Below are 27707 nucleotides of genomic sequence, written 5' to 3' on the forward strand. Positions count from 1 at the left end.
AATGTTTGGAAAGGTGTCATGAAGGGAAGGCCATACTCAACAATATCTTGAGTGTACAAAAATCTACCAATGACAAAGGTGGACTTGGATTCAACTCCAATAAGAAGAAGAAGTCCAAGAGCAACAAGAAGAAGGGCCAAAAACAAGTCAAGAACTTGGCCCAGATCATTTGCTTCAAGTGAAAAATTGAAGGGCATCATGTTAAATCTTGCCCTTTGAAGAATAAGGCCATTAGTGACAAGCAACAAGGGAAGCGGCCACAAGTTCACTCTCATTCTCAACCTCAAGTTGAAGAAAGGCCTCTTCCCAAGAAAACTCAAGCTAATGCTTCTCAAGTTGACAAATCAAGTGAGAAAAAGTAAAGAGTAGACGTTGCTACCTATGTGGTGAAAAAGGTCACGTCGCTTCTTCATGAACAAATGGTACCTTATCCAGCCCTATTCTAATTGATGATATCTATTCTCTTGGGAAGGATATGGTTGGCAATGTGTTTGCCAAATTTGTTGGTGCTCAAAGTGGTGTCTAGAAAAGAACCATTTGGGTAGCCAAGCCTATTGTGACTAACCTCTTAGGACCCAACTTGGTTAGGGACCAACTAGCTCATACTTGATCAATAGGTGTTCTTGGAGGTCATTGGAGACTTGGCAACATTATGAAGAATTAAGGGGACTTCATCATTCTTATTGTCTCAAGCCAAGTCATTCGGATTATCAAGTTTCTATCTTATATCCAATGTTCATCCTTGCGGTAACTCGTGTTTAAAGTGTTTACATTGATAGTTACTTACCCCTTTGCATGTTTGGTTTCGTTCCTTGCATGTGTTTGTATATGTTGTGCTTCCAACTAGATTATCTTGAGCAATCAAGTATGTGTGTGTTGGTTTGCACATCATGTACGTGTGTGTCATGCGTTGAGCATTTTGCATCTTGTTTATTTCTTAGTTGGCTCTTGTGAGAGATTAATGGAATATCCCATTATGGGGGAGTGATGTGCTTTGTGCACCTCACAATCCTATAAATGTGTGTACATGAGTAATACCATCTAGTATTGATATTTCAAGATTATCTAGTTGCTATGTGGTATGTCTTCTCATGACAAATTCAAATTCTAAATGGTCCATTAATTATCTCTTGTTGGATCCTTTTATTTGCCTCTTGTTTATCCTTAATTGGTATCACATTATGGGGGAGTAATATGCTATGTGTATATTACAAGCCTAGAAAATGTGTATATTTGAGATATTGTCACCTAGAGTTGATATTGTAAATTCTCTTGTTCCTAGGTGGCATGTTAGCTCTACAAGTTGCAATTTGCTTGTGTGTGGTGTGAAGATTTTTGTTGGATATCCTTGCTATCTACCAGCGGGAATTATTTCCATTTACTTCTTGCCTTTTGATAATTGGTACTCACTTGTGTGGTAGAATTTATTGATCTTCTTTACATTGGCTTTTGCTTTTATTTGCCTTTTCTCTTGCCAAGGAATGTATCACATTGAGGAGTAGGAATCTCATCTTGAGGAGCATGAGGTCACCATTGAAAAAATGGAAGGTCATGAGCGTGATTACGCTAATGAGATTGCGGACCTCTCTCAAGCTCTTGAACTTGAACAAACCACCAAGGAATCTCTTGAGGAGACTTTTGCTCTAGAATTATCTAGAGTGAAGGAATCTTATGATAGAACTCTGGAAGTGGCCAATGATTTTGAAACTAAAAATGAGAAGCTTGAAGTTGCGCATGCTATACTTCTTGAGGACTTTGGGCACCTCGAAAATGGCTCAAGGGCCATTAAGAGTGAGCTCATCAAACTCACCGAGTCTCATGCACAAATTAAAGCCTCTTATTCAAAAGAGCTTGTAAATTTGCCTTCTCCTCTTGCTATTATTGATGATGCTTGTGCTACTAACTCTATTACATGTGAAGCATCCATTTTGAAGGAGAATGTTGAGCTACGGGCTCAACTAGAGTTGCTATCTAGCAATTATGGGAAATTGGAAGAAAGCCACGAAAATCTCTCAAGCTCTCATGATGATCTTCTAGTATCCCATAATATGCTAAAGATAGCTCATGAGGCCATGCTTGCTAAGGTAACACCTAGTGAGCCTCATGTGGATACTAGCACTACTTCTAGTCAAAATGCTATATTGCCATGTGCTAGTCCTTGTAATTCATCTACTCATAATGTTCATACATCTTGTGATGAATTGCTTTCCTTGCCTTGTTTCTCTAGCAATGAAGCTTATACTTCCTCTAGTACTTGTGTTGAGACTAACCATGTAGAGGAAATCAAAGAGCTCAAGGACCAAGTCACTTCTTTGAAGAAAGACTTGGAAAAGAGTCGTGAAGGGAAATTTACTCTCAACAACATCTTGAGCGTGCAAAAATCCTCCAATGACAAAGGTGGACTTGGATTCAACTCTAAGAAGAAGAAGAAGTCCAAGAGAAACAAGAAGAAGGTCCAAAAACAAGTCAAGAATTCGGCCAAGATCATTTGCTTCAAGAGCAAAATTGAAGGACATCATGTTAGGTCGTGCCCTTTGAAGAAGAAGTCCTGTAGTGACAAGCAACAAGGGAAGCGGCCACAAGTTCATTCTCATGCTCAACCTCAAGTTGAGAAATCAAGCGAGAAGAAAGTGAAGAGTAGACATTGCTACCTATGTCGTGAGAAAGGTCACCTTGCTTCCTCATGCACTAGTGGTAACTTATCCAACCCAATTATTATGGATGATATCTATTCTCTTGCGAAGGATAAGGGTGGCAATGTGTTTGCCAAGTTTGTTGGTACTCAAATTGGTGTCAAGCAAAGAACCATTTGGGTAGACAAGCCTATTGTGACTAACCTCTTAGGACCCAACTTGGTTGGGGACCAACTAGATCAAACTTGATCAATAGGTGTCTACGGAGGGCATTGGAGACTTGGCTACATTATGAAGAATTAAGGGGTTTTTTCACCATTCATATTGTCTCAAGCCGAGTCATTCAGATTATCAAGTTTCTATCTTATATCCAATGTTCCTCCTTGAGGTAACTCGTGCTTAAAGTGTTTACATTGATAGTTACTTGCCCCTTTGCATGTCTAGTTTTGTTCCTTGCATGTGTTTGTATATGTTGTGCTTCCAACTTGATTATCCTGAGCAATCAAGTATGTTTGTGTTGGTTTGCACATCATGTGTGTGTGTCATGCGTTGAGCCTTTATGCTTCTTTTCTGTATCCTAGTTGGCTCGTGTGAGAGATTAATGGAACATCCCATTTGGGGGGAGTGATGTGCTTCATGCACCTCACAATCCGATAAATGTATGTACATGAGGAATGCCACCTAGTATTGATATTTCAAGATTATCTAGTCGCTAGGTGGTATATCTCTCATAAGAAATTCAAATTCTAAATAGTCCATTATTTATCTCTTGTTGGATCCTCTTATTGCCTCTTGTGAAGTTTTTTATTAGTATCACATTATGGGGGAGTAATATGTGCATATTACAAGCCTAGAAAATGTGTATATTTGAGATATTGTCACCTAGAATTGATATTGTAAATTATCTTGTTCCTAGGTGGCATGTTAGCTCTACAAGTTGCAATTTGCTTGTGTGTGGTGTGAAGATTTTTGTTGGATATCCTTGCTATCTAGCACCGGGAATTATTTCCATTTACTTCTTGTCTTTTGATAATTGGTACTCACTTGTGTGGTAGAATTTATTGATCTTCTTTACATTGGCTTTTGCTTTTATTTGCCTTTTCTCTTGCCAAGGAATGTATCAACTCCCTTTGTCTTCCATACCACTTGTGGATCTTGTTAATTTCTTGATCTTGTCTAGTGTTTTCTAGATATAGTGAAAGTGGTGATCCCACCTTGTGCATTTTGTATTCAAATGCAAATTCTCTATAATGCACTAGTATTGGGGGAGTTATCCTATTATCTATAAAACACTCATCTTGTGATACTTGTCAAGTGTGTGTTGGTGGAAGGCAAGCCGTTTTCGTTTTGGTACTTTGTGCCATCATGAAACTTTGTAGAGAGCTTGGTTTGATTGGAACCAACCTCTCTTTTGGGAGTTTGATATCTTTTATTTTGAGTGTATCAATGGATATATCATTCCTCGATGTATCTTTTATGGATATCCTCCAAGTGATGTTTTATTCATTTGGTATCTTTTCTTCACTTGGTTTTTCTTTGTCATTTGGTTTCGGTTCTTGAAGGTCTTGAGCATGCATATTTACTTCATGTAGTCTCTGTGGCATGCCTTCTTTATTTGACCCAATATACAGGGAAACTCCACCAAGTCTCAAATTGCATGAGATGTGCATGAAATTCATTTCCTTCTCTTTATGCACATATTTATGTGGAGTTTGTCCTATGTATATTGGTGTTTCTAACTCTTTGGTCCCAATGAGTTTGGGTACCATTTTGTTTGTGTTGTTGTTCTAGGAACAATTGGATATGCATTGGATGCTCGGCTTACTCACAAGGAAGGTGGTGTCACCATGTGCTTATTGGAGTCAATCTAGGATGCTCAATGAACTACTATCTACTACCTTCAATTGGTTTTTCTACATCCTTCCAATGATATCTCGGTAACAAGTATCTATTCATGCATTATTTTCTTGCATTCAACCTTGTGTAGGTTGCATCTTGGCATGCTATTCATTCCATCTTGTGATACTTGTTTCCTTTCTCAATGCATCTCAACGACGATCTCATGTTGCTAGTTGTGATGTCTTTGATGGTTGTATGGTAGGAACTCATTTATAGACAATAAAACCATATCTAGCCATGTGCTATGCTTCCAAGCAAATATCTTATTGGTATATGTATGACTTCCTTTTGGATATCTTGTTCCTCGTGTTGTAACTATTTCGGGTGTACATCCTTCTTTGTAGATATATATCATCATGATTTCGTCTACCTAGAATCTTATACACTTGAGAGAAGTTGCATATCTAGTTGATAATCTTTCTTTCACGCCCACCTTGTCTTTCTTATGTTATTTCTTTGGTGGCTCCGTGAAAGCTTTTTCCTTGAGTGTGTGTCTTCTATCGTTGCATCTTGATGCACTCTTGTGTGGTGAAGATTATTTTCCTCATGCTTACCTTTACGAGGCTTTTGCCATCTTAATTGGTATCCCTCCTATTGATGAGGCTTTCATCTTCTATCTTCACCACGGGTTGTCACAAGCATAGGTTCTTTATATGCTTATTAGTAAGCTTGTGAACCCATTTGCTAGTTGTGTGTGGGAATGATAGGCCTTGCACCGTGTGCCTCATTCTTTCAAGACTTTATTGATGCTTAATGATCACCCATACATTAGTCTTCTCAAGTGCATTGTCTTGACTCACACACATCATTTTGGTTGAGCCCAATCTTAAGTTGCATCTTTTACTTGTTGCTCAACAATGTGTGTTGTTGCAAGTACTGGGCTTTGTTTCCTATATGCTCACTTGCACTTGTTGTAAGTTTCTATTGATTGTGGGGGAGCTATGATACTATTTTGTGCACTTTGTATCCAAATACAATTATTCTTATGCATTCACAAATCATGGGGAGCTTCTCTAGTTTCTTTAGAACACTCCTTTGCTCATATCATAATATCCTTTATTCATGTGGCTCGTAGGATCTTTGGTCTAGTTGGTTCAATTGATATCCTTTGATTGCTTGCTTCAATTGGTATCTTTTGATTGCTTGATTGCTTGTGTCTCTCTTTGTTATGCCCTTGTGGCATATCATTCTTTAGCAATCTTTGTGCCTCAATATAGTTTGTGTTCCTCCAAGTATTTACCTTTGGATATGTGTATGACATTCCACTATCTTGTTGAGAAATACACAATTTATGGAGGAACACTTTTTATATTGGCCTTCTAAGCTTTTTGCCCATTTTGGCAATCGATGCCAATGGGGGAGAACTTTCAGAGAGTTTTGTGGAGAAGGTTTTCAGAGTCTTCGTTTTAGAGAGTTTTGTCGAGAAGGTTTTCAGAGTCTTCTCCTTGCTTTGATTTTTTTCCTAAGCATTTGCATCTCATTCTCCTGCATCATTGGTTGTTGCATTGCATGGTGATGCATAATTCCTTATATAAACTCTCTTGAAAGTGATTGTCATCAATTACCAAAATGGGGGAGATTGAAAGAACATGTGGTGCCCCCATGTGTGGTTTTGGTAATTGATGACATTCTCTATGGACTAGTGGTTGCATTGAGTTATATTTGAAGGATTTTCCATAGGCATTTCTTGAAGTACATGTGTTGGTTTCAAGGAGTTTATGAGTTGGCCAAGGTGGTATTAAGGAATTATCCAAAGATTGGTCATAGAGTTGGAAAGAGTCAAGGTTGATCAAGACTAAGTAGAGATAGTGATTGCAGTTGATCATCACACAAAGCGTAGAAGATACACTGAGTGGGATCAAGTGATCTCATGGTATGGTAAGCATTGTCCATTGTGCTTTGTGTACTAACCCATGCTCTATGTGTACCGCTCCAGGATTGGTCTAAAGGTTGTACCGGCCATGTACCACTCTACCATTGGACTAGTCTCTGTTGTGGTGCGGTTGTTGGGCGGTTGTGGGCCGGTTGTACTGCTTATTTCCTGTTACCGGTTGTACCGGTGCTCATAGCGGTTGTACCGCTCCTATGTTTTTGTGCAGATAACGGGCAGATTCGTGGGGACCAATTTAAGGGGGTCTTCTTCCCCAATGGTTCCCCATCTCTTGAGCTCGTGTTCTTCCCCCATTGTTGAACTTCTTCGAGCTTGCTAACACTCAGTCCCTCCAATGATTCTTGCTTGTTCTTGTGGGAAAAGAGAGAGGATATCTAGATCCATGTTTCCACCAATCACTTTCTCCTCTAAGTGAGGGGAACCCCTTCGATCTAGATCTTGAAGTTCTTCGTGTTCTTCTTTCGTTCTTCCTCTCATTTTCCTACCTAGCATTAGTTGCTTTGGTGGGATTTGGGAGAGAAGGACTTGGGTACTCCGTGTGCCCTTGCCATTGCATTTGGTGCATTGATTTGAGTTCTCCATGGTGATACGTGGAAGTGAAGTTTGAGAAGCTTATTACTCTTGGGTGTTTGGGCACCCTAGAGCTTGTTCCTCTTGGGTGCCTTGGCGCCCTAGACGGTTGGTGGTGTTCGGATCTCAATCATTGTGGTGTAAAGCTCCGGGAAAGCGTCGGGGTCTCCAATTAGGTTGTGGAGATTGTCCCGAGCAATTTGACGAGTACCGGTGACCTCCCCCAAGGGTTGCCAAAGTGTACGGGTTCGGTGACCGCCCCCAAGGGTTGCCATTTGTACGGGTTCGGTGACCTCCCTCAAGGGTCCCTTAGTGGAATCACGTCATCTTGCATTGTGCGAGGGTGTGAGGAGATTATGGTGGCCCTAGTGGCTTCTTGGGGAGCATTGTGCCTCCACACTGCTCCAAACGGAGATTAGCATCCGCAAGGGTGTGAACTTCGAGATACATCGTCGTCTCCGCGTGCCTCGATTATCTCTTACCCAAACCCTTTACTTATGCACTTTACTTTGTGATAGCCATATTGTTCTTTGTCATATATCTTGCTATCACACAGTTGCTTATCTTGTTTAGCATAAGTTGTTGGTGCACATAGGTGAGCCTAGTTGTTTTAGGTTTTATGCTTGGCAAATTAACCGCTAGGTTTATTTCGCATTTGTTCAAGCCTAAACCGTAATTATTTTAAAGTGCCTATTCACCCCCCCTCTAGGCGACATCCTCGATCTTTCAATTGGTATCAGAGCCTCGTCTCTCCTTATCAGGCTTTACTTCCTAGAGAGTAAAGATGCCGACTAAGGTATTAGTATTCTCTGACACTCTTAGTTTCGATGGCACAATTTTTGATGTTTGGGTAATTCGCATGCTTAATCTCTTTAGGGTCACGGACCAAAATTTAGAGCGAATTGTAGATATGGGTTTTTCTCCTCCAAGGGATCCCCAAAGATTATCTTTAGAGGATGAGAAAAACTCATATCTCAATGCTCAAGCTTCTAATGTGCTTTTCGATGCTTTGAGCAATGTAGTTATATTTCAACTCATGCCATTTCGGGATGCTCATGAGTTGTGGAAGAAGCTTCAAGATAAATATGCTGTGTCCAAGATTTGTGTGGATGATTGTTCTCCCTCCACCTCCGTCCGTGTTGAGTTCTCAACTTCTTCTACTTCACCTACATGTGGTTTTCCACAAGGTAATGAAATGGTGAGTAGTGTTGGTCATTGCAATGATGATAGTATGCTTATTGTGGATGATCCTTCATCACTATATTATTGCAATGCATCTTCTTTGGACTTTAACACTTCGAGCACCATACATGTTTCACATGCTTGTGTAGATAGTCCGTGCATATCTTGTAGAAATTGCTTGACTAAATCTTATGATGATATGCTTGCTATATCTTGTTGCCATGATAAAAATGCTTGTATTTCCTCGAGTTATGGTGCTAACAATGTAGAGGAAACCCAACACTCCATGGAACAAGATGTGGTTTTAAATGGTGCTTCAAGGGATCCTACATCATCATCTATTGCGGTTTGCCTTATGGCCAAGGCATCAAAGGTATCTCCTACCTTGAACCCCAATATGTCTCTTGATGATGATGATGTTGATGCTAATAATGATGAGGATAATGATGAAGAGAATGATAATGTTGCCTCCTTAAAAATTAAGGGGGAAATGATTTTTAAATCTATTCATAAGAATAAAATTGCTCGTTCCAACTTCATGGAAATCATGTCCATTTCCATTGAGGGCAAGAATTATATTTAGGAGTTGGAATCTCATCTTGAGGAGCATGAGGTCACCATTGAAAAACTGGAAGGTCATGAGCGTGATTACGCTAATGAGATTGCGGACCTCTCTCAAGCTCTTGAACTTGAACAAACCACCAAGGAATCTCTTGAGGAGACTTTTGCTCTAGAATTATCTAGAGTGAAGGAATCTCATGATAGAGCTCTTGAAGTGGCCAATGATTTTGAAACTAAAAATGAGAAGCTTGAAGTTGCGCATTCTAAACTTCTTGAGGACTTCGGGCACCTCGAAAATGCTCAAGGGTCATTAAGAGTGAGCTCATCAAACTCACCGAGTCTCATGCACAACATAAAGCCTCTTATTCAAAAGAGCTTGTAAATTTGCCTTCTCCTCTTGCTATTATTGATGATGCTTGTGCTACTAACTCTATTACATGTGAAGCATCCATTTTGAAGGAGAATGTTGAGCTACGGGCTCAACTAGAGTTGCTATCTAGCAATTATGGGAAATTGGAAGAAAGCCATGAAAAGCTCTCAAGATCTCATGATGATCTTCTAGTATCCCATAATGTGCTAAAGATAGCTCATGAGGCCATGCTTGCTAAGGTAACATCTAGTGAGCCTCATGTGGATACTAGCACTACTTCTAGTCAAAATGCTATATTGCCATGTGCTATTCCTTGTAATTCATCTACTCATAATGTTCGTATATCTTGTGATGAATTGCTTTCCTTGCCTTGTTGCTCTAACAACGAAGCTTATACTTCCTATAGTACTTGTGTCGAGACTAACCATGTAGAGGAAATCATAGAGCTCAAGGCCCAAGTCACTTCTTTGAAGAAAGACTTGGAAAAGAGTCATGCAGGGAAATTTACTCTCAACAACATCTTGAGTGTGCAAAAATCCTCCAATGACAAAGGTGGACTTGGATTCAACTCCAAGAAGAAGAAGATGTCCAAGAGCAACAAGAAGAAGGGCCAAAAACAAGTCAAGAATTCGGCCAAGATCATTTGCTTCAAGTGCAAAATTGAAGGACATCATGTTAGATCATGCCCTTTGAAGAAGAAGGCCATTAGTGACAAGCAACAAGGGAAGCGGCCACAAGTTCATTCTCATGCTCAACCTCAAGTTGAGAAATCAAGCAAGAAGAAAGTGAAGAGTAGACATTGCTACCTATGTCGTGAGAAAGGTCACCTTGCTTCCTCATGCACTAGTGGTAACTTATCCAACCCAATTATTATTGATGATATCTATTCTCTTGGGAAGGATAAGGGTGGCAATGTGTTTGCCAAGTTCGTTGGTACTCAAAGTGGTGTCAAGCAAAGAACCATTTGGGTAGACAAGCCTATTGTGACTAACCTCTTAGGGCCCAACTTGGTTGGGGACCAACTAGCTCAAACTTGATCAATAGGTGTCTACGAAGGGCATTGTAGACTTGGCTACATTATGAAGAATTAAGGTTTTTTTTCACCATTCATATTGTCTCAAGCCGAGTCATTCGGATTATCAAGTTTCTATCTTATATCCAATGTTCCTCCTTGAGGTAACTCGTGCTTAAAGTGTTTACATTGATAGTTACTTGCCCCTTTGCATGTCTGGTTTTGTTCTTTGCATGTGTTTGTATATGTTGTGCTTCCAACTTGATTATACTGAGCAATCAAGTATGTGTGTGTTGGTTTGCACATCATGTATGTGTGTGTCATGCGTTGAGCCTTTATGCTTCTTTTCTGTATCCCAGTTGGCTCGTGTGAGAGATTAATGGAACATCCCATTTTGGGGGAGTGATGTGCTTCATGTACCTCACAATTTGATAAATGTGTGTACATGAGGAATGCCATCTAGTATTGATATTTCAAGATTATCTAGTCGCTAGGTGGTATATCTCTCATAAGAAATTCAAATTCTAAATAGTCCATTATTTATCTCTTGTTGGATCCTCTTATTGCCTCTTGTGAAGTTTTTTATTAGTATCACATTATGGGTGAGTAATATGTGCATATTACAAGCCTAGAAAATGTGTATATTTGAGATATTGTCACCTAGAATTGATATTGTAAATTATCTTGTTCCTAGGTGGCATGTTAGCTCTACAAGTTGCAATTTGCTTGTGTGTGGTGTGAAGATTTTTGTTGGATATCCTTGCTGTCTACCATCGGGAATTATTTCCATTTACTTCTTGTCTTTTGATAATTGGTACTCACTTGTGTGGTAGAATTTATTTATCTTCTTTACATTGGCTTTTGCTTTTATTTGCCTTTTCTCTTGCCAAGGAATGTATCAACTCCCTTTGTCTTCCATACCACTTGTGGATCTTGTTAATTTCTTGATCTTGTCTAGTGTTTTATAGATATAGTGAAAGTGGTGATCCCACCTTGTGCATTTTGTATTCAAATGCAGATTCTCTATAATGCACTAGTATTGGGGGAGCTATCCTATTTTCTATAAAACACTCATCTTGCGATACTTGTCAAGTGTGTGTTGGTGGAAGGCAAGCCGTTTTCGTTTTGGTACTTTGTGCCATCATGAAACTTTGTAGAGAGCTTGGTTTGTTTGGAACCATCCTCTCTTTTGGGAGTTTGAAATCTTTTATTTTGAGTGTATCAATGGATATATCATTCCTTGATGTATCTTTTATGGATATCCTCCAAGTGATATTTTATTCATTTGGTATCTTTTCTTCACTTGGTTTTTCTTTGTCATTTGGTTTCAGTTCTTGAAGGTCTTTAGCATGCATATTTACTTCATGTAGTCTCTGTGGCATGCCTTCTTTATTTGACCCAATATATAGGGAAACTCCACCAAGTCTCAAATTGCATGAGATGTGCATGAAGTTCATTTCCTTCTCTTTATGCACATATTTATGTGGAGTTTGTCCTATGTATATTGGTGTTTCTAACTCTTTGGTCCCAATGAGTTTGGGTACCATTTTGTTTGTGTTGTTGTTCTAGGAACAATTGGATATGCATTGGATGCTCGGCTCACTCACAAGGAAGGTGGTGTCACCATGTGCTTATTGGAGTCAATCTAGGATGCTCAATGAACTACTGTCTACTACCTTCAATTGGTTTTTCTACATCCTTCCAATGATATCTCCGTAACAAGTATCTATTCATGCATTATTTTCTTGCATTCAACCTTGTGTAGGTTGCATCTTGGCATGCCATTCATTCCATCTTGTGATACTTGTTTCCTTTCTCAATGCATCTCAACGGCGATCTCATGTTGCTAGTTTTGATGTCTTTGATGGTTGTATGGTAGGAATTCATTTATATACAATAAGACCATATCTAGCCATGTGCTATGCTTCCAAGCAAATATCTTATTGGTATATGTATGACTTCCTTTTGGATATCTTGTTCCTCGTGTTGTAACTATTTCGGGTGTACATCCTTCTTTGTTGATATATATCATCATGATTTCGTCTACCTAGAATCTTATACACTTGAGAGAAGTTGCATATCTAGTTGATATCCTTTCTTTCACGTCCACCTTATCTTTCTTATGTTATTTCTTTGGTGGCTCCGTGAAAGCTTTTTCCTTGAGTGTGTGTCTTCTATCGTTGCATCTTGATGCACTCTTGTGTGGTGAAGATTATTTTCCTCATGCTTACCTTTACGAGGCTTTTGCCATCTTAATTGGTATCCCTCGTATTGATGAGGCTTTCATCTTCTATCTTCACCACGGGTTGTCACAAGCATAGGTTCTTTATATGCTTATTAGTAAGCTTGTGAACCCATTTGCTAGTTGTGTGTGGGAATGATAGGCCTTGCACCATGTTCCTCATTCTTTCAAGACTTTATTGATGCTTAATGATCATCCATACATTAGTCTTCTCAAGTGCATTGTCTTGACTCACACACATCATTTTGGTTGAGCCCATTCTTAAGTTGCATCTTTTACTTGTTGCTCAACCATGTGTTTGTTGCAAGTACTGGGCTTTGTTTCCTATATGATCACTTGCACTTGTTGTAAGTTTTTATTGATTGTGGGGGAGCTATGATCCTATTTTGTGCACTCTGTATCCGGATACAATTATTCTTATGCGTGCACAAATCATGGGGAGCTTCTCTAGTTTCTTTAGAACACTCCTTTGCTCATATCATAATATCCTTTATTCATGTGGCTCGTAGGATCTTTGGTCTAGTTGGTTCAATTGATATCCTTTGATTGCTTGCTTCAATTGGTACCTTTTGATTGCTTGATTGCTTGTGTCTCTCTTTGTTATGTCCTTGTGGCATATCATTCTTTAGCAATCTTTGTGCCTCAATATAGTTTGTGTTCCTCCAAGTATTTACCTTTGGATATGTGTAAGGCATTCCACTATCTTGTTGAGAAATACACAATTTATGGAGGAACACTTTTTATATTGGCCTTCTAAGCTTTTCGCCCATTTTGGCAATCGATGCCAATGGGGGAGAACTTTCAGAGAGTTTTGTGGAGAAGGTTTTCAGAGTCTTCGTTTCAGAGAGTTTTGTCGAGAAGGTTTTTAGAGTCTTCTCCTTGATTTGGTTTTTTTCCTAAGCATTTGCATCTCATTCTCCTGCATCATTGGTTGTTGCATTGCATGGTGATGCATAATTCCTTATATAAACTCTCTTGAAAGTGATTGTCATCAATTACCAAAATGGGGGAGATTGAAAGAACATGCGGTGCCCCCATGTGTGGTTTTGGTAATTGATGACATTCTCTATGGACTAGTGGTTGCATTGAGTTATATTTGAAGGATTTTCCATAGGCATTTCTTGAAGTACATGTGTTGGCTTCAAGGAGTTTATGAGTTGGCCAAGGTGGTATTAAGGAATTATCCAAAGATTGGTCATAGAGTTGGAAAGAGTCAAAGTTTGATCAAGACTAAGTAGAGAGAGTGATTCAAGTTGATCATCACACAAAGCGTAGAAGATACACTGAGTGGGATCAAGTGATCTCATGGTATGGTAAGCATTGTCCATTGTGCTTTGTGTACTAACCCATGGTCTATGTGTACCGCTCCAGGATTGGTCCGAAGGTTGTACCGGCCATGTACCGCTCTACCACCGGACTAGTCTCTGCGTGCCTCGGTTATCTCTTACCCGAGCTCTTTACTTATGCACTTTACTTTGTGATAGCCATATTGTTTCTTGTCATATATCTTGCTATCACCTAGTAGTTTATCTTGCTTAGCATAGGTTGTTGGTGCACATAGGTGAGCCTAGTTGTTGTAGTTTTGTGCTTGACAAACTAACCGCTAGGTTTATTCCGCATTTGTTCAAGCCTAAACCGTAATTATTTTAAAGCGCCTATTCACCCCCCCCCCCCTCTAGGCGACATCCACGATATTTCAGTGGGCTTATTCCTCATCTCGTGGATAGTGGGGTTTTCATTCTTCAATATGCAGATGATACTATTATTTTCATGGAACTTGATTTGACAAAAGGCTAGGAATATGAATCTGATTTATGTCTCTTCGAACAACTTTCTGGGTTGGAAATCAATCTAACATTCTTAAGAAGTTGCTCCCCACTTCTACCTATTCTTTCAACATGCACACTATCCACATCATCACCATGCCACATCATCAATATTAAATAGGAGTAACCCACTAACTGCCACATCATCATTTATTTTGATAATTAACTTTTTTACCCATCACAGAATATTATCGCTCGCCAGATCAGTATCAACAAGTCGTTTTGTTTTTTGTTTCAGGGGTAACAAAGTCATAAGCGAGCCTCTTTGGGCTTCCGTAACTGATGAGGTGGCGTAATAACCGATCAAGAGAAGCCCATCGGTTGATCTCTTCTTATCCCTGGCAGCAGGCGATGCCCCCATTCACTACCCACGCACCATCGATGCCCTGCAGCCGACCGCTCCGGCGTTCTTCCACGCGGGCGAGCACAGGCACCCCATGCCGCCGCATCCTCCTCTCCTTCTCCTGGCGTGCGAGGACCTCACTGGAGCCACCTCCATCGCGACATCGATCTGGTCGTCGCCTCACCTGCGTCTCGATCTAATCTGGGGAGAGATGGTGATGGGTGGGGGCGCCAGAGGTAGGGGAGAGGGGGAGGGAGATCCGGTGCAGAACTACCACGCTGCAGATTTGAGGCGCCCAACCCCGGCCACCTCGACGACTCTGCCTCCTGAAGAACGACCTCCGCCACCTCCATGTTGTACGGAAGCGATGATGCCGCCGCCTCTCAACAATCGACTTCCCGTGCTCCCGTAAAAAAACCTTCAGATAGTGGAGCGACATCGCTCCCATAGTTTTCAACATCAGGTTGGTGTCTGCACCTTTGCTCCAAAATTGTCTCATGCCTGCCAGGTCATGCAAAGTTAATCTGACGTTCCCTCTTGCACTATATTGATCTCAAAAGAACATGTATTGTATCATAATTATAGGATTACTGATGCATACCATTGTGATTATTTATGTGTCGGCACAGGTCCGTTCTCTTTTTCATGAAGTTGGCTAGGGGCTTTGGCCACATGACAACTTTCGTTTGAAATATAGAAGATATAAATCAGTGAAGTTGATGTCATACCACTCATGTTTCGTCACTGTACGGAAAACTTTGAGATCTATATTGTCATCCCAACAGATGAAGACATGGATTACATATTAAAAGTGCATCAATGTTCTGTCATTCAACACCATGTGTTTGGTATATCATTGACAACCAATGATTTTTTTAATTCTTGAAAAATACTTCATCGTTGCACTATGATGGTAAGATATGTTTTGTCTTCCTCTAAGAAACTTCATAGTTCCAACACTGTTTTATTTTTGCAGCACTAGAGTTCTTTTGAACGTATGAGATTCCAAATTATATTCTGATTTTTCATTCACAATGCTTTCTTCATTCCCATTATCATGACCTTCATGGTAATCATTGCCACCTAAATCTAGCAAATAATCACCAGTTATGTATGGTTCAATATTTGTGCATCACCAGTTTGTAAAGGGTTCAGTATATCAATTCGTTGAACTTTGTTGTTATATTAATATGTACATTTCTGTGAAATGTACATGATTTTATTTTTGTTGGTGGTGTAGACTCATTGGATTATTCCATTTTTTGTCAATTTGATTGTGGGGATGACCCAAAATTTGCCAAAGGAGTAGTGAAGTGGTGCTCAAATCTTCATATTTGGGTTGCTTTAAAATGATTTGGCATCTCCAAGTAATGTTCCCTTCTTATTGTGAGTAACATGGGGCAAATCTTCATGGAATATACTGTAGAGAACCACAACATTGAGGGCGTTCTCCTTTGCTAATTGGCCATTACCAATCGAGGTGCCATCAGTTTTGTGACCATGTTTATTACTCTCGCTTACGATTTTGTTGCCTTTCACTTGTGGTCTGGCAAGGGATCTTATATGTATAGTCTCATGGCAGTATTGTTTTTCTAATTGTATAATTCATCTATGCTGAGAATAAATGCAAAAAAATAAAAAGTGGGTTGTGTTCTTGCTCCGTTCTGCTACTTGATGCATCTGTCTTTTATCCTCCCGTGTCATGACGTCATGTGATCAATCTTTTTGTTGGGAACAATAATACATCTATTGCTATTTTGTATAACTACGAGCTTCCTTATTGACATCCAGCGTTACTAATCCAACAGGGCTCCTGATTCCATGACGTGCCTTAGTATTTTGGCGGGCATATTAAAAGTTGAGGGATCTTTTATTCCATTTCAATTTTCTTTGGAAATGTTATGCCGGCTCAAGTACTCATGTCAAGGAATATAGTTGTATTTTCCTTGGAATTTTCTTTTTCCTTGCAATGCTAATGGAGAACAGGCAACCAAATTATTGGAGGGATAGAGATTGTTAAAGAATAGATAAACAAACTATTTGCCATGGGAATTGCTATTCAGAGACTTGGTGCATTTGGGAAGTATGTAATGACCAAGTCTTTGATAATGTACTTCCAATTTTTGGTTGGTGCAAAATTCCCGTTATTAGCACCTACACATAGAATTGTACTGGACAGTGAAAAGTAAATTTCTCTTTCCCCTTGAACTTATAACATTGTTCCATGTGACTGAAAGAGTAATCTGATCATCAAAATCATAATTCTACCTAATCATCAATGTTTATTTTTTGACCATATATTCCCGCAGCAATGCGCGGGGAATCATCTAGTTTTAACAAAAGTGAAATGTTCTATGTTGGACGCGCCAAGGAAGAGCAGGACAATTATAGACAGTTATTTGGGTGTAAGTTGGTGATACGTCTCCAACGTATCTATAATTTTTTTATTGTTCCATGCTATTAAAGTATCAATCTTGGATGTTTTATATATATTTACAAGCAACTTTATATCATTTTTTGGGACTAACCTATTAACCTAGTGCCCAGTGCCAGTTGCTGTTTTTTTTGCTTGTTTTTGGTTTCGCAGAATACCAGTACCAAACGAAGTCCAAATGCCACGAAATTTTTTGGAGATTTTTTTCTGGACATAATGAACACTAGAAGCTTCGGGGGAAGACCAGACGTGGGAGCATGGGCCCACGACCCACCAGGGCGCGCCCAGGAGGGTAGGTGCGGGCTACGTATGACCTAATTTTGACTATAAATATCCATAAATCCCAAAACCCACAGGGGAGTCCACGAAATACTATTTCTGCCATCACAAGTTCTAGAACCATGAGATCCACTCTAGAGGCCTTTTCCAGCACTCTGCCAGAGGGGGAAACGATCACGGAGGGGTTCTTCATCAACCTTGTTGCCCCTCCGATGATGCGTGAGTAGTTTATCATAGACCTACGAGTCCATACTTAGTAGCTAGATGGCTTCTTCTCTCTCGATGTTCTTAAATACAATGTTCTCCTTGATGTTCTTGGAGTTCTATCCGATGTAATTCTTTTTTGCGGTGTGTTTGTTGAGATCCGATGAATTTTGAGTTTATGATCAGATCTATCCATGAATATTATTTGGGTTTTCTCTGAACTCTTTTATGCATGATTAATATAGACTCGTATTTTTTCTCCGATTTATTGGTTTGGTTTGGCCAACTAGATTAATTTATATTGCCATGGGAAGAGGTGCTTTGTGATGGGTTCGTTCTTGCGGTGCTCAATCCCAGTGACAGAAAGGGACATGACACGTATGTATGGTTGCCATTAAGGGTAAAAAGATGGGGTTTATTCATACATGAGTTTGTCTTGTCTACATCATGTCATCATGCCTAATGCATTACTCTGTTTTTCCATGAATTTAATACACTAGATGCATGCTGGATAGCGGTCGATGTGTGAAGTAATAGTAGTAAATGCAAAATCGTTTCGGTCTACTAATCTCGGACGTGATGCCTATGTATGATCATTGCCTTGGATATCGCCATAATTATTTGTTTTTCTATCAATTGCTCAATAGTAATTTGTTTACCCACTGTATTCTATTTTCTTGAGAGAAGCCTCTAGTGAAAACTATGAACATCGGGTCTATCTTTTATCATATAAAAATCCTAAAAATACCTTGCTGCAATTTTCTTTTATTTATTTTACTTTGCAATTTAGTTAGATCTATTTATCAAATCATATACAATTTAATCTTGCTCATAACCATTGAGGGATTGACTACCCCTTTACGCGCTGGGTTGCAAGTATTTGTTGTTTATGTGCAGGTGCTATTTACATAGTATTGCTTGATTCTTCTACTGGATTGATAACCTTGGTTTCATAACTGAGGGAAATACTTACCTCTGTTGTACTGCATCATCCTCTCCTCTTCGGGGAAATACCAACGCAGATCACAAGTAGCAGTTGGGGTCTCTCCCATTCAGAATCTGGGAATATCAATTTATTACTGAAATCTCACCAAGAAAGAATGGAAGTGCATAGAGGATCTATTTGAGAAAAAAGCTTAGGTACTGCAAGGGCAAACTTATGTCTTATGGGGGTCGGCTAATCCTGATAAATTTCGTGCTTACAAGTATAATGATGTTCCTGTTGTCCTTCTTTGAGGTACCCATGGGGGTACGCAAAAGATGACTTTTATCGATCATGCTTCTTTTGCGAGAGTGATGAGACTAAATCAAAATATAGGCCGGCAAAGTGGGATATAATTCGCAGGCCGAAGGATCAAGGAGGTTTAGTTATAGAAAACCTTGAGATAAAGAACAAATGCTTACTCAGTAAATGGTTGTATAGACTTCCCGTTGAGGACGAGGAAGTGTGGATATAGTTATTGCGTAACAAGTATCTACACTCCATGACCCTTGCCCAAGTTACGGCACAGTCGAATGATTCATCCTTTTGGAAGGGGCTCATGCGGACAAAGGTAGCCTTTTCAATAGGACCAAATTCAGTGTCGGGAATGGCAATTCAAGTAGGTTATGAGAAGTTACGTGGCTAGGGGACACGTCGCTCGCCATACAATATCCAACCCTCTACAATATTGTACAACGAAAAGAGGCTTTCAGTAGTATAATTCTAGGATCAGTTCCTTTAAACATACAGTTCAGAAGATCGCTTCTAGGGGAACGATGGGATAGATGGCTACATCTTGTGCAGGGTGATGCAAATCGGCCTTTCTAATGAGCCAGATACACTACACTGGAAATTTTCAGTGTTAGGAGTATTCTCAGTGAAGTTTATGTATATAGACTTCATAACACACTGGTCCAATCTCAAAATCACTACATACTTGAAAAATTAAGGTTCCACTAGAGATAGTTTTTTTATGTGGTTCGTACACAAAGAAGTGATCCTGACTAAGGATAACCTGGCAAAACGTAATTGGGAGAGTAGTAAGCGATGTTTCTGCGGTCGAAATGAATCGATCCAACATTTGTTTCTTGATTGTCCACTTGACAAACTATTGCGGCGAACTGTGCATGTGCTTTTTACCACCTGATACCATAAACCCCCTTTTTGGGACTTGGCTAAACGGGGTAGAGCATAAGTTAGGGGCGCATATTCAACTCGGAGTGTGTGCATTATTTTGGGCCATATGAAACTGTCAAAATGACGTGATTTGTAACAGACAAAACATCACAAATATTTCTGCACGTGATCTTCAGAGCAACTGGCTGGATCCGTACATGGTCGTTACTTAGCCGTGCGGAAGCCAAGGAGCATATGACATATGGGTGCAACCAATGTGAGACGGTAGCACGGGATAACTACAACTGGTTTGGATGGCGGTCCAACAAGAGGATAAGTGTATAGGCATCTAGTTCTATGTTTTGCCAGTTGTGGCTTTGAGTTCTCCCTTTTTTTATCTCTTAATGAGTTTTTGTATCATACTACACACTTGTTTGACCTTTTAGTTAATAAGATGGCTGCATGCATCGCTTTGATACAAAGGCAGGGGTAATCCTTTTTGTCAAAAAAAATCTATAAAGAAGTAGAATGAATGGTACGCGTTTCACATACTCTCGGAAAAAAAGGAGGCACCACAAAGAGCATGTTTAAGTCTAGTATAAGTGGTCCAAAAGGGAATTGTGTAGACAGTTGAGGGACCCAAAAAATGTTTATCTCATTTCATTTTCATTAGCTCATTGAAAAAACAATAATGTATCATTTTGTTATGAAATTACCGTTAGTATATTTTCCAAAATAAAAACAATTTAGTCCAGATTGAGCTATGAAAAACTGAAAATAGGGATAAGAACGTATAGCTTATTGATTGTACCGTCCAAACAAAGTGTCGGATGCAGCTACTGAAACATTCCAAACACAGGTCCAGGTTGATTCTACTAGCCACCTCTAAGAGGTGAATTATACACCATAGGTGCTGATACATCATCTCAACGCCAGGAGAAGGAGGCTCCTCTTCTGGAAAGTACTTTGGCAGAACGGAATGCACATTAACTGGACACCACTAGGTGGAAACTGGTGAACAATGCGCAAGGTTTTTTTGATAGTAGTGCTAGGGTTAATGAGGTGCATAGATGATAGGTCATCGAACTAGGATGACACGCGCATTCTCTTTACATCGTTCTCGGGCACACTCGCATCCGCACCATTGCCACGTGCGCTGACATCGCCTGATTTGGCAACCTACAGATCAACACGGATCAATCTTCAGTGACAGTCCAACGGTATGTAAAAGAACTTCATATTCTCGCAAGGAGAAAGAGGTTGCATGTCTACTAGGCATGAGCTCACCTTCTCATCAGGAACAAGAGCATATCTTTCAGAGGGTGACACCCAAATTTTAGCTAAAAACATCACGAAGTACCATTAGTTGTCTGTCTGAAAACGAGCGCCTGCTAGTATCTGTGGCTAGAGCGCATTTGGTACCAACCTGCAAAGGGAATAGCTGCTGAAGATTCCAGCTTCTTGGAGCCAGGACCATCCGGGCTTAGGGCATCAATAATCACAGGTGTGTTCCTTCAGGATTGTGCAAAATGATATTTTGTTAGTTTACGTTAGGTGATCAAGGGCTAGTTCAAATGAGTGCTTGAATAAAAACATTAAACAGGAACCACCTGTCAACTATTTCCCCATGACCGAGTTGTCCACTGGTACCCCTTCCCCATGCAAACACATTTTTCTTTTCTGTGAAAGCAAGAGTGTGCCTCCATCCACAAGCAACTTGGGCAACTTTCTGCAGTACCACCACAAGGTATGGAAGTTTGATTATTATTCACGTGAATCAATGAGACGACTTTGAGCATAAATTTGCTGGTTATGACTTCCATGGATCATTTAGCACTCCCAAACACATGCCATACCTGTTCCTCTGGAAAATTAACCTGTGCTGGGGAACAGTGATCAGCATTGTCGCCAGCTCCAACTTGCCCAAACTGCAGATGAAAATATGAGACGATTAGTGCAGGCAAAGATAAACCACCTGGACAAGTGAAAGATGAAACACTGGGAACATAATATGTCGACCATAATATGCCAGTGCAGAAAAGTAGAGTCGGAATTCAAGCCAAGCTCAGCATACAGGCACCGTTTAACAATAATAAATTTAAATGAATGAGATCACAAAAAACCAGTCCACCACTAGCTGTAGCATTGTGAAAAAACTTATCGAATGACAACAGGGATAATGAAAGGGCTCAAATCTAGGATCTGACAGAACTCCATTCATTCTGGCTAGTCATTACTCATTAGTAAAAACTAAGTGTTGTATAGCCCGATCGGATGAGTTATGACTCTCAACATTCTACCAAAGCCAAGCATCTGTAAAGACTTAAATCTATCCTATATAAAGTGGTTGCACTTTAGCAAACAATGGTGATTCTCCAAGTAGAAATTATAATAAATGATCACATTCTGAAACTCGGTTGGTCATGTTTAAATTAATATGAAGTCTTATTTTGTTTTCTTTGTGTAGAGGTATCTTTTGATTGTCATGAAATGATGGCACCATAGTAATCAATGCATATACAAAACTGATTACGGCCGGGTACCACATTAGAGATTCATTTTGAGTATTTGGTCTTTTGAAATCGTGAACAAAACCACGCAATAAAAGACTTCCTTGTGTAGTTTTACACAGATACCAACTATATGACAGATAAAGAAAAGTAGATGGACATTGATAATGACCTTGTTCCATCCCCATCCATAAAGTTTTCCATCTGATGTAAGTGCCATTGTGTGCCTCCATCCACCTGAAATCTAAATGAGATAGAGCATATGTACATATTATTAACCTTCTTCACAGACCTCAATCACCAATCAATCAGCACATATGCAGTATGTAACAAAAGAAAACTTGATAGCACCAAGACTTTAGTCCAGCCCGAGGAATTCTGCAGGCTGAATAGCATATGATAGGTTCTGAGTTGCTTGGAGGACTACAAAAGTAACACTACATTGCCTCTAGATATCCCAAGCCCTGCCCTATGGCTATGGACTTGCCTGAAGATATAATCATAAACATTGCGTAACACAGAATGTTGTTGGTATTAGCTAGTACCTGGGATGTAGAGCTATCCTTTAAGGCTTCTACTTTATGTGGAACTAGATGATCTTCAAAGTCGCCATGACCAAGCTGACCATATTTACTCCAACCGTAAGTGTACAAACTACCGGAGGAGGAAACAGTAATGGTATGGCGCCATCCGCATGCAACAAGCACCATCTTCTCTCCCTACAAAAGTGCAAGTAACAAAATAAAGATAAACCTGGAAGCATAAGAACAAAGAGAGCAAGTAAGAAGACGAGACAAAAAATAAACTAACGCCTTCCATAGTCGGAACTGTAGAAGACAGCATTGCATGTAAAAGTCGGATGCAGAGGCCGGGGGTAAGCCTCCTTTTCCAAAAAAAAAATCTAATTTCAATGAATAGAATCACATATGGAGGACTGGATGGGGATGGCTAGATGATGATATATAAGCTTCTACTAGTCATCTCAAAGAACAATTAGTATTCCAGATGTTTCCATTTAGAGATTCTTCTGAAGTGTTAGCTATTTAACTATGAAGCATGAATATACATGGGTAGTACTGCCCCAGACAGGAAGCCAGTCCTTGTTTCTGAATACTGGTCCATCATATTCATCATTAATTAGTTCTATGATAACACTAACAGGGATATGTTGGGTGCTTGATAATACCACTACAGAACACAGATATAGATGGAAATGGAATATTCCATTTTTATGGATCAATTGATGAAGGCATTAGTAGGAGTGTGTCTGTGGATGTAAATGTTAAGCAAGTCATGCCAATTAGATCATTACCTCCACTGAAGATACTTTTTCAGGAACTAATCGGTCATTCCGATCACCAAGACCCAAGTTTCCATATCGACCCCAGCCCCATCCATAGATTTCGCCATCTTCAGTTACTGCAGCAGTATGTTCGGCACCAGCAGCAATCATCTTCACAGAAATACCCTACACATTTTGGACCATTAGCTCTTAATAACCTTGCACATCATATTCATTAGAAGGTCAGCATGTCTGCATTCCCACACAAGCTTTATTATATTTGTTGATAATTTTTTAGAAGATAAGTATACTTAAAGGTTATTTGTTTATCATTAACACGGTGCTATTCACTGATGTCTATATCAGAGTGGTACCTACGTATAAATGACGGAATGCCCATCACAGTAATCTGACAGGATCCCACCTACATTACATGTCATGTTGGTCTGTATATCGAATACTACAAATCATAGCAATTATTTCCACATGGCACGCTTCCCCGGTAGGGGATCCCTACCGTAACAAAATGCAATCAAAAGATTGCTGTCATGGACAAGTATCAAGGAAGATGACACTAGATTTTCTTTTCCTTGTATCATATATTTGCATTTGCTATCTAAAAATAGCACATAAGAAGAATATTGTACCTCAAAAGCTTGAATCGTTTGTGGGAGCAGCGAATCTTCAGTAGTTCCAAGGCCAAGCTGGCCATTTTGGTTACGCCCCCAACTAAAACAAGCATGTATGAGAAGTTCAGACTAGAGTAACAGTCACTCGAAGATCAACCAGAGCAATGCAATGCAGCGATCTTATCAATTGACGAAAAGTCCTCTCGGTAGCACATATGTTGCACTTTTTGAAAGGCAGCTGGTATATACCAAGTGTTGCTAGCCGGCTTACCTGAGCACTTCACCGGCCATGGTGACGGCCAGACAGTGGCTATCCCCACAGGCTAGCTGCTTGATCTTTATCCCCTGCAGCGCCTTGACCGGCTGGGGCGTGAACACGTCGGTGGAGTTGCCATGCCCCAGCCTCCCGAAATCCCCCCACCCCCAGCTGTAGACCTGGTGCTCGTCCTCGGAGTAGGCGGTGGTGTGGTCCGCCCCGCAGATGACGGACGTGATCCCCGGCGCCTCAAAGCCGGTGATCACCGTCGGCACGAGCCGGTCCTCGGCGTCCCCGTGGCCGAGCTGCCCGTCCTCTCCCCTGCCCCACGTGCACAGCACATTGCCCGCTACAAAGCACAAGCCGCCGCCACCGCGGTGCGGAACCCATCAGCACCGCGATCCACACCCCACTGCTGCGCCCAAACAACTGGAAGGAAAGAATCCCCGCCCTGCGCGCCGAGGCGGCGCTCGACGAAACGCTCCCCCCGCCCAGAAAGAAAGAAAGAAAGAAAGGAAGAAAGAAAACGGTCCGCTTGACTTACCGAGGAGGGCGACGGAGTGGCTGGCGCCGGCGGAGACGAGGACGACAGCGGGCGGCGCTTCGTGGGCGGCGGATATGGCCGCGTCCATGTGTCGATCGGCGATCCGGGCACTGGCGGCCACCGGCAGTGGTGAACTGAACTGAGCGGACGAAAATATCTGGCTGCCAATAATTATCTGTACTGATTATACTACTCCACTAAGCAGCGGCGAGCGAGCGATGGAGGGAGGGAGGCCGGAAGGGAGGCCAGGGGCGGATTTAAAGCGGGCCGGGACCTGGAGCTGGAGCTGGAGGCGAGAAGGGGGAGACGGCGGCCGCGATGGGGATGGGCGACCTGCCGACTGCCGTAATAAATGTGCAGCTAGCGTACGTACAAGCCCATCCCATGTGACGCTTCACAGTGCTCCCCGGACCTCCGGTGACTGTAGAAGCTCAGCTCGGGCGATAGATTACCGCGCGTCATTAAGGACGGGCCCGGCAAAGGTGGACGACGAGACGACCACCTCCATTTTCGTTCGGAGAGGGAGAGGGTGTTTCCCTGACGCGTGGCCTCGTGGCCGGTGGTCCAGCCTTGCAGCCGGTGGGTCTGCTCTGCCTCTGCCTCTGCGAGAGGTTGGGGGGTTTGGGGACTGGAGGCGGAGGTGGACTGGAGGTGGAGGAGGACCACTCATTCGGCCCCGGCGAGTGAAGAGACGAGAGCGCGCAACGTCGCCTTCCCGGGCTTATCTCAATTTTAAACTCGCTGCGCACCAACCCCCGCCTTTTTGCTCTTTGCTTCCAAATCAGATCAATGCGGTTCCGGCTGGACCCTTTGATCGCACACGAACACGTTACCGTGTATCTCCAACGCCGAGGGTGATGCACCGCAGCTCACGTCAAAGGAGACCCATCCGAAAGCGCGGTACGCAAGCAATCCGGCGGGAGCTTTTGAGGACCCGAAACCCCACGCGCCCGGGAGGGACCCCGTCAAGGCGCGCGGTAGCTATGGGCTGTCCTAGGTCGACCTGATCGCCCCTAGGTCCTCGAGGTTCGTCGCCCTACAACAAGAAGAACGAACGAAGAACGAGGAAAAAGAAGAACAAGGGAGGGAGATAAAGGTAAAGGTAAAAGATGATAGATTGATATGTTCGATTGTGTGTTGTTCAATCGGCCGTCACCTCTCATCTATTTATGAGGCGGCTGGACTTTCCGTACAAGAAAAGTACTAAAAATTCCGTCCAAAACATCAAAAACCCTAACCTAACTCGGGCAGGAATCTTCGGCAATTTCCGGATCAATCTCGGTCTCACCGATTGGTTTGCTTCGGTCCCGTCGAGTGAACGTGGCCAACTCTCTGTAACCTTCTGTAATTTACGTATCAATCTCGGTCTCACCGATTGGTTTGCTTCGGTCCTACCGAGTCAACATTGCCAACTTTCTGGTAAATTTTTGGACAAACTCGGTCTCACCGATCAAATCAACTCGGTCGGTCCGAAATGACTCTGCAGCTTCTGTTTCTGACCTTGTTTTGCCTCCACGGGTTGCATACGACCTCAGATTAAGACGATATTTATATTAAAGTCGATCGTTTCGACGAGACGAAGACAATTCATGTAGATCATTTTTCCATACGAGGCAGTCCTGGGAGCGTAATCAGCCGAATAGTGTTCTGAATACAAAATCTTGGTATTTTGAATACAACTTCGGCCTTCTAGATAAGATCGGATGGCGATGGCCTAAACTTCAAAGATGTTCATATCGACAATACGAAACTTTTTTATGTAGATCACTTCTCCATTTGAAGCCATATTATTTAAATTCTTGATCGTGCCAAAATCTGGTGTCAAAACATGCCCCCTGTTTTTCGGCAAAGCTTGTGTGCCGAAAAATAACTTGCACATAGCTTGCTTTAAGGACAATGTCAACACTACATCGGCCATTTTGCATATGCTTAGGACGATAAGTTTATATTGGCTATTGCTTGTGTGAATTTTTTGATGCAAGCTTGGGTGACTTTCTCAACTTCATTAATCCGACTATAAAGTTTCATAGGTACGCATGTCAAAACCATCTATCAACCATATTGTCCACCCTTCTGCTAGGATCTTGCAGATAATCAACAATGAACTTTCTCGAATCTTTACTTTGTCTGCATAAAAGTTTCATTAGTGGCCGAGGTAGTGAGATCCAATTCGGCCTTACCTGTGTTGGCAAGAATAAGCATCGACTATTGATAAATATGCAATACACCATGACGGACATGGTAGCCAGATGCTTGCTATGCCAACTCTCTTCAATTGACATGTCTAAATATATGAACAATTTTAATGCAATCCAAGGTAAATTTTGCATCTAGACATACCCCAAGATAAACTATAAGTGATTCGTCAGAAAATTGTTTACCCTTGGATATTTGTTGTACTACTCATAACGAATCACCCAAAGCCTCAATATGTATGGCAACCAAAAGCTCCAAACCGAATAAAATTTTATATTCGGTTTTGATTATTGTGAAAAAATATTTTAAGCGGCATGATGCTTGTTTTGGTCTCCAATTGAACTAAGGACAGTGTTAGGATACTACACCAGCCATGCTTTGACATATTCTTAGGGCGATAGATAAATATCAGCCATTAACATGAGGTCCATGTAGAATTCACCCACCAAATTATGTATAGCCGAAATAAACAAATAAAATAGGAATAAAATATTTCGGCCCCTTTATATTAGCAACAATGTAACTAACCATATGTATAGTAATTTGGTAATCCCCTCTCATGATATAGAAAATTATGTTGCATCCATGGATCAAAATAAATCCATGAAGGGTAATTGATCATACCTAGGGATGAATTCCATGGCAAAGGCATCAACAATATGGTTGAAGAAAATGGATGATGTGCTAATCGAAGATTTTGATGTTGTGATGCGCACCTTCGGCTTAATTGTTTGTTGCTTTCATTC

General features: G+C 41.0%; 1 protein-coding gene across 1 annotated transcript; it reads right to left on the reverse strand.

The window, feature by feature from the left end:
• Positions 1-20316: 20316 nt before the first annotated feature.
• On the reverse strand, positions 20317-25362 carry LOC119355205 (ultraviolet-B receptor UVR8-like). The gene is made up of 11 exons (XM_037621985.1): positions 24766-25362; positions 24237-24570; positions 23984-24065; positions 23367-23522; positions 22600-22773; positions 22227-22298; positions 21401-21472; positions 21155-21273; positions 20971-21056; positions 20832-20884; positions 20317-20723 (listed from the first exon to the last, which is right to left on the reverse strand). The coding sequence occupies exons 1-11, from the start codon at positions 24851-24853 to the stop codon at positions 20631-20633; spliced, it is 1329 nt and encodes a 442-aa protein (XP_037477882.1). The 5' UTR covers positions 24854-25362; the 3' UTR covers positions 20317-20630.
• Positions 25363-27707: the final 2345 nt, after the last annotated feature.

This window comes from Triticum dicoccoides, chromosome 2A (assembly GCF_002162155.2).
Source record: "Triticum dicoccoides isolate Atlit2015 ecotype Zavitan chromosome 2A, WEW_v2.0, whole genome shotgun sequence".
Classification (NCBI taxonomy): Eukaryota; Viridiplantae; Streptophyta; class Magnoliopsida; order Poales; family Poaceae; genus Triticum; species Triticum dicoccoides.